The 7,943-nt window shown below is 45.9% G+C and overlaps 1 protein-coding gene across 5 annotated transcripts in view; it reads right to left on the bottom strand.

Moving 5' to 3' along the window:
- ZNF619 (zinc finger protein 619) overlaps positions 1-6,719 on the bottom strand; it is an 11,722-nt gene extending 5,003 nt beyond the window's left edge. Inside the window, exons 1-5 of one of the 5 annotated variants that reach the window (XM_011950919.1) lie at positions 6,475-6,719; positions 5,814-5,899; positions 1,768-1,921; positions 1,087-1,203; positions 72-121 (exon numbers count right to left, since the gene is read on the bottom strand). In XM_011950919.1, coding sequence (XP_011806309.1) covers positions 72-121; positions 1,087-1,203; positions 1,768-1,847 — 247 coding nt within the window. In that variant the 5' untranslated portion in view covers positions 1,848-1,921; positions 5,814-5,899; positions 6,475-6,719. Of the gene's footprint in view, positions 1-71; positions 122-1,086; positions 1,204-1,438; positions 1,589-1,767; positions 1,922-5,813; positions 5,900-6,474 lie in introns of all 5 variants that reach the window. The other 4 variants (XM_011950918.1, XM_011950922.1, XM_011950921.1 and 1 more) reach the window with 4 other exon arrangements.
- Positions 6,720-7,943: the final 1,224 nt, after the last annotated feature.

Below are 7,943 nucleotides of genomic sequence, written 5' to 3'. Positions count from 1 at the left end.
TAGCTGGGTGTAGTGACGCATGCCTATAATTCCAGCTACTTGGAAGGCTGAGGCAGGAGAATTGCTTGAACCTGGGAGGCGGAGGTAGTGGTGAGTGAAGATCACGCCATTGCACTCCAGCCTGGGTAACAAGAGTGAAACTCTATCTCAAAAAATAAACAAACAAATACATAAATTTTTTAAAAACCAAGTTCTTGGCCAGGCGTGGTGCCTCACACTGTAATCCCAGCACTTTGGGAGGCCGGGGCGGGGGTGGCATGGATCATGAGGTCAGGAGTTCAACACCAGCCTGGCCTACACAGTGAAACCCCATCTCTTCTAAAACATTAGCCAGGCATGGAGGCGCGCGCATGTAGTCCCAGCTACTCAGGAGGCTGAGGCAGGAGAAACACTTGAATCCAGGAGGCGAAAGTTGTGGTGAGCCATGATCGTGCCACTGCACTCCAGCCCGGGCAACAGAGCAAGACTCTATCTCAAAAACAAAACAAAACAAAAACCAAGTTCTTACTAGATTGTGTTTATATTCCTGAGCTGACCAACCAACAGAAGCCTGTTTGAAATCTTTTTTTTTTTTTTTTTAAGAGATAGGGTCTCACTCTGTCACTCAGGCTGGAATGGAATGATGTGATCCTAGCTCACTGCAACCTCAAACTCCTGGCTCAAGGGATCTTCCAGCCCCAACCTCCTGAGTAGCTGGCACTACAGGCACATGCCACCATGCCCAGCTAATTTATTTTTTTATTGTAGTGACAGGGTATTCCTATGTTGCTCAGGCTGGTCTTGAACTCTTGGCCTCAAGCACCCTCCCACCTTGGCCTCCCAAAGTGCTGTGATATAGGTGTAAGCCACCACATCCAGCCTGAAATCCTTTAGCTTTACAAAGAAAAATGGCAGAAATAAAATGGTGGGAGTGGTCTTTCCTAGTTTGGAGATGAAGTTCTGGTAAGCAACACTTCTTTGAATAAGAGTGACTATTTTAATCCCCACAACCATCATATGACAAGGAAAAACCCTTTTTCATGCTAAATTGTTAAAAGAAAGGAGGAGGCAAAGCTGGAAAGGAGGATGGTGGGCTTTCCTGCTCACCTGTGCACATGCCTCTCAGGGCCTCTCCCCCAGCAAGTGTCCAGGGATCTGGGCCCCATGCTGCTTCTCCTTGCTCCAGCTGGAATATCAGATCTGGTTTGGGGAATGGAAATGCTGCTAGAGGAGAAAGAAAAACAGGAAGCTGAGGAGAATCACCACTGACCTCCCTCAGACTACTTTCTGCTTTGCCAGGTGAAAATAGAAGAGAATGGCTCAGGAGACTAAGTGAAGTCAGGGAGGAGTGAATCTGCAGAATCTAATGAAGGGCTTGAAGCTTACTCTGGCCTCTAAGAGGACAGAAAGCTCCTACAGTCACTGGGGGGTGTATACACAAGGGCCCTAGAGGACTCACACATAGGCAATAGGGCCAAGATCACCTCCAGGGAACTGGAAGATGGAAGGAATGAAGGCAGTGCACCAGGAACCTTCTCAGTTCTCTCTCTACCCAGAGGAAAGCCCCCTGCAGTTGGGTCTCCATTAGGAATCAGGGAAGATAAAAGTCCTGTTAAACATCACAGGGAACCCAGCTCTTTCTCCATCCAGCTACTCCTGGCACTGGGGATTAGGGAGCTCAGCCCATAGGGCATCAGTTCTGATGGTATTAAGAGATCCTAGATCTGCTAAGGAGGAATTTAAGAGCCCCCAAGGGCAGAAGCTGAGTTTCAGAGAGGAAGGACTTACACAAGGAAGTCACATTTGCATAATTCTCCAGCATCACCTCCCTGTACAGTGCCCTCTGCGTAGGGTGCAGGCTGGCCCATTCATTCTGGGTGAAGTACACAGCCACATCCTCAAAGGTCACTGGCTCCTGAAACAACAGGTTCCTGCTCAAGCCCTGCACAAGAACAGAGGGAGAGGCCTGAATTCTAGGAAAGGGATAAATTTACTGGAATTCATGGCACTGAGCCCCATGGAAGGTTTGTACTGGCAAGGAGAGCCACACAGGACCCCAGCAGGGGCAGCCCCAGGCCAGCATTCCAACTTTCCATGTGCATACCTCTGGGGCCCTAATATTACCATCCTAAGCACAGAGCCTAGCACCTGCTGTTTTCTGCCTGGTGATCACATCAACCTATGTCTGGTTCCACAGGCCAGGTATATTTTTCTGGCATGCTTTCTAAATCGACCACAGCAGGTAATCGTCTTTCACAGTGCCTCCATCCATCCCGAAGCACCTATCAGGGCCCTCCACTCAGCTTCTTTCTGGTCTTCCTCCTCTAGATTTTCTGCTACAGACAGAGGAGTGATTTCATGGGGATAAAGTTCCTTTCATCCTGGATATTTCTCCCCTTTCAATCATCTTGCCTTATCAGAAGCTATTAATAGTTCTCCCTTGAAGGTGATGTGCAATGTTACTTCTTTGTCTCCTAACACACTTCACTCCAGGACAGGATGGCAATCTCCCATCCTTTTGCAGAGATCTGCCCACTGATCACCTAAGCTCTGTCTGACCTGCCAATGCTGTCCTCTTCACTATGTGTCTCTCTCTTTCTGCTTCCCACTAAAACCACCTCCAGCTTCTCAGGGAAGAAGGAAACCATCACAGGTTGTTTAGAGCTTCGTGTCAGGTACTTTTATATCAATTTGCTTAATCATTATAGCACATCTGTGAAATAAGAATTATTATGTCCATTTTCAGATGATGGGAATCAGCAATATTAAGCACTTTGAAATAGACTAAAAGGAGTCCTCTCTGAATATTTATTACAAGGTTGTATAAGGAAGCAAAAAGTTCAAAATGAACTGACCACTTTTATATGAATTAGTCCCACTATAACATCTCTTTCTGACTCACACTGTAGTCTTTCTCAGTTCATCATGTCAACAACCTTCTCTTTGTACTTAAGTCTCTTCTGAGTGAAGAAATATAACATAGAAGTACTAGAAGATTTGGACTGGTCGCGTGGCTCACGCTTGTAATTCCAGCACTTTGGGAGGCCGAGGTGGGCAGATCGCAAGGTCAGGAGATCAAGATCCTCCTGGCTAACACAGTGAAACCCCGTCTCTACTAAAAATATACAAAAAATTAGCCGGGCATGGTGGTGGGTACCTGTAGTCCTAACTACTCGGGAGGCTGAGGCAGGAGAAAGGCGTGAACTCAGGGGGTGGAGCTTGCAGTGAGCCAAGATCGCACCACTGCACTCCAGCCTGGGCGACAGACAGAGCAAGACTCCGTCTCAATGAAAAAATAAATAAATAAATAAATAAATAAAAGAAGAAGTACTAGAAGATTTGCAATCATCATTGTAAAGATTGGTTTGGTCAAAAATCATCATGGATGCTATATCTAGGAGGAAATTTTCATGAGAAGCAGAATATTTGCACGATCTTAAATGTCTCCTCATAGATTGCGTATTAGTTACAAGATGAAAACAGTAACTATACAGTAATCAGATTGCCCCTTAGCCAGAAAGTTCAAATGTGGCTGGCATGACTGAGGAACTTTAATTGATTTTAATTTAAATAGGCACATGTAGCTAGGGGGTACCTTCCTGGACACTGCAGAATAAATACATCTGTTAATACTCTTGTCTTACTTCCTTCAGAGTCAACAGCTGGGAATATGGATCTCCCCTTTTCTTCACATTATGCTCTACCTCTCCATACCTCTGAAACATCACTCTAATTATCAGCACATTCTTTGGTTCCTTGTTTTCGGAAACACTTAGCTTCTCCAGATCTTCTCTATCTGTGATCATTCTTCTTCTGTCCTTTACTTGCACTTACTCTTTCTCCATTAAGTGGGGCTATTGACTCCCTTCTTTAGGAAGTGGGTTACAGGGGCAGCACAACATAGTGGCAAATGGCACAGATGTTAAAGCTGTGGCTCTTAACATGGGGGCAATTTTGTCCCCCAGGAAATATGTGGCAATGTCTGGAGACATTTTTAGTTGTCAAAACTGCAGTGTGGTGGTAATGGTAGTGCTACTGGCATCTAGTAGATAGTAGGCCAGGGCTATTTCTGAACATCCTATAATGAACAGGACATCCCCCAAACAAAGAATTATCTGGCCCAAATGTAAATGATGCCAAGGTTGAAAAACCCTGCTCTAAGCTGGACTCCCTAGGTTCAAAGAGTATCTCTAATACTCATTAGCTGTTAACCTTGGATGAGACAGTTAAACTTTCTGTGCCTCAGTTGCCCCCATTTGTAAAACCAGGATAATAATAGTAATTATCTGATACATCTCTTATAAGGATGGCATAAGTTATTATCTGTAAGGCACTAAGATATCACCTGGCACATGATATCATATAAATCTCAGCACTTACTACAACCACAGATGCGATTAGGGGAACTTCCTAGAAGATTCTAAATGACAAATGTTCCTCTTAGAGATTGTAGCAAAGACTGACAGGTGTGTGTGTAGCCCCTTTCTTTCTTAGTATTGGAATCCTAATTTTACTTGAGGTTGCGCTCAGCCCTGGCAACCCAGTGGAGCCAATGAAATGCAAGTATAAATATTGTTGGGGACTTATGGGAAGGTTCCTAAAAGAGAGAGGTTCACCATTTTTTTTTTTTTGGCAGCTCCTCTTCTAGCTGGAATGCACACATGATGGCTAGCGATCAAGCAGCCACCTTGGACAATAAAGTGGCCTAGAGCAGGTGAGACACTACTAGGATGGTAGAATAGAAAGACAGAGTCTGAGAGCAGGATAATAGAGGAGCTGCCACACTAGCCCTGGATTGACTCTCGACACTTTTGTATGAGAGAGAAGCCTTTACCTTGTTTAATCCACTGTCATTTGGGGTCCTCTTTGTGGAATCTAATCCTAAGTGATTACTGCACTTCAGGCAAAGCACCAGGAGAGCACAGCATACCCCCACAGAACACTTCCCGACTTGTAGGAATGGATTTTCTCTGAAGTGCTCCAACAGAAGTGGATGGTCCAATATCCACCAAAAGAAGGACACACACATTGTAAGTCCTTGGGATGGAGCTTTCTCGTTACAAGATACATCCATTACATGATAAACTCAGTTTTCTCATTACATGATCTAGGACACTGGGGAAAAATCCAGTAAAACCATCATCTACCACTAAGAAAACTGGAGGGACAAGTGCTCCCAATGCTACATGAATTTGTAGCCAAGAAAGGATATAGACTCTCACAGAGGTTAGCCTGATGTCTTTGCACTGAGCTAAAGGCATTGGCTTCAGCTCCAAACTCATCATTCCTCCAAAAATACACTTCCCTCATCAATCTATATTTTCCAAATGCTTCCAGTTCTGGCTTCACCGTACCTTAACTGAGTAGTGTGAAGGGTAAACTACTCCCTTGGAAGTGTCTGTTTAACCTCAGAAATGGCTTTTCTTTGTGTACTGTTACGCAGACTAGCACTCCTCAAATTTCAATCTGCCCTTTAATTTTCCAGATCTTGTAAAAATGTAGATTCTGATTCAGGAGATCTGGGGAGGAGGCCTGACATTTTGCCTAACAAGCGCCCTCTGTGATTCAAAAGCTGCTCATCTCCAGGGCACACTTTCAGTTCTCATGAATGCAGATTCCCATTTTCTAGGATAATTCATTCCTTCTTTTCCAACCCACCTAACCCTCCAAAATTCACCTACTCTCGTTCATCAACTCCCCTCGCATACTGTTTTTACATAGTCTATTGAAGGATGTAAAACTAAGCATGGGACTGGCCAAGTCAGGCTACTGGGCCTGTACTGACCTTCCATATCTGTTCTGAGTAGGGAAAGCTGAAAGAAAGCTCTGCTCACCTGGAACCACACTGTCTGGAGCATGGCTGATGACTCCTGGCTTCATGCACTGCCCTCTAGGTTTGGAAAAGTAAGAACCTGATGAGCTAAGAGAGAACCACAATGAGACTGATCCTGTCTTGTCTCCTAGACTTGCCGCCTCTTCCCCTCTGTCTTCTGCCACTAGCACTGCAGATATTCTTGGCACACTAGCTGTTCTCATTCACCCTCTCCACTGATTCATGGGATGCTGCAAATGCTCCTTCTGCATATTCTCCTATAGATCTGCTCGGTGACACTGGAGACTCTAGAAAGAATATCTGTAAAGCAAGAATCAAGAACTGCAGTGGATGCGTGGCTGTTTAAAAAAAAAAAAGAAAACTTCTTGGCCCCACTATGAATACATTACTAAGTAGTTTGTATTGACTGAATGTTTCTAGTGATCGTCGTGGCAAAAAACCAAAACAAGTCTCTGGAGAGAACGTAGGATATAACGGAGACCCCTAAACAAACCACAGGCTGCAGGACAAAATGCAAGTGGTGACCTAGCCCCGGGTGACAAGGGTAAGACGCTCAATGTCCCAGTAGGTGATGCTGACCGAAGACCTAACCGGGATCTGAACACTCCACCCCGGGAAGCAGGAGACCCTATAGCCACGGCTCCCATCCTTCCCATGACTACCGTGACCCGAGGACATCAGGCCAGCTCTTCGGAGCAGGAAGGTCGAGTGCGTCTCTGAGGACTGGGGACTGGGCCCAGGCTCGGGCGACCGCGCGCGCCCCTCGGCGATCTCTGCAAGGGCCCAACGCCCGACCTCCAGAACAGGTAGTCGAGTCGAGGAAACCCGGGAAATTCAACCCGAGCGCTCGCAAGCTGGCCAAGACGGAAGCACTAGCTAGCCGGCCGTCGGTCCCTACAGCCTCTCTAGGAAGCGGGGAGGCTGGCCCTTCTCTATGGTTCCCCCGAAACCAAACTCCCACCCTTCGCTTCCCTTCTCCACAACCGCTCTGCGCCTGGTTTGTTTTTTAATTTTATTTTTTTTTCTTTTGTTTTTGAAACAGGGTTCTTGCTCTGTTGTGCAGGCTGTTCTCGAACTCCTGAGCTCAAGCTGTCCGCCCGCCTCGGCCTCCCAAGGTGCTGGGAATGCAGGCGTGAGCCACCGCGCCCGGCCGCGCCTGGTTTTTCATTATTTTCTCTTGTGTCTTAGTCCCCCAACTACATGATAAATTCCTCCATATTTAACAATTAATTCGTAACTTAATTCCTAACTCCTTACCTAATTTACTTAATTCCTAACTTAACATTCTAATGAATGTATAGCCCCTGTCTCCCACTTAATGACTGTGACCTAAGACCATGGGGTATGGGGTCTCATTGTCTGCGTTCCTGGCTCCACTCTGTATGGACTTGCTCAAGTTGTACTTAAATTGTTGCCTCAATTTATCAATTGAGAATGGTAAAAGTTTGTAATTTATAAATTCGGTGGATTAACTGAGTCAATTCATGCGACAGTTCTGTAAACCAAAGATAAAATTCTAAGTCTCCCAACCAGCTGGACCCCTCCTCTCCGCCAAAACATTCCAAAGAAAACCTGGCAATCTAGTTCAGGCCATGATGGGAAGCAGGGGATCGGACTTGCCTCATTCTGCTCTTGGAATTCAGGCACTACGGACCAGCATTAACATAAAAACAGAGATCTTGAGACTGATTCCAACTTCCCCCCACTCGAGACGGAGTCTTGCTCTGTCGCCCAGGCTGGAGTACAGTGACGCGATCTCGGCTCACTGCAACCTCCGCCTCCCGGGTTCAAGCAATTCTCCTGCCACAGCCTCCTGAGTAGCTGGGATTACAGACGCCCGCCAACACGCCCGGCTAATGTTTGTATTCTTAGTAGAGAAGGGGTTTCACCATGTTGGCCAGGCTGGTCTTGAACTCGACCTCGTGACCCGCCCGCCTCAGCCTCCCAAAGTGCTGAGATTACAGGCGTGAGCCACCGCGCCCAGCCCAAAGCAAACTCTTTATAGCAATAAGACACCAAATTCTAACCTGACTCTAGTATAGTCTTACATGACAGATAACAGACTTCTTCTGAGTCTGTTTTAATCATATCTCGTTTGATTATTCTTATTTTTCTCTATTTTTTTTTTTTT

This window comes from Colobus angolensis, unplaced genomic scaffold (genome assembly GCF_000951035.1).
Source record: "Colobus angolensis palliatus isolate OR3802 unplaced genomic scaffold, Cang.pa_1.0 Scaffold311, whole genome shotgun sequence".
NCBI classification, from domain to species: domain Eukaryota; kingdom Metazoa; phylum Chordata; class Mammalia; order Primates; family Cercopithecidae; genus Colobus; species Colobus angolensis.
This window is presented reverse-complemented; position numbering and strand designations above follow the sequence as displayed.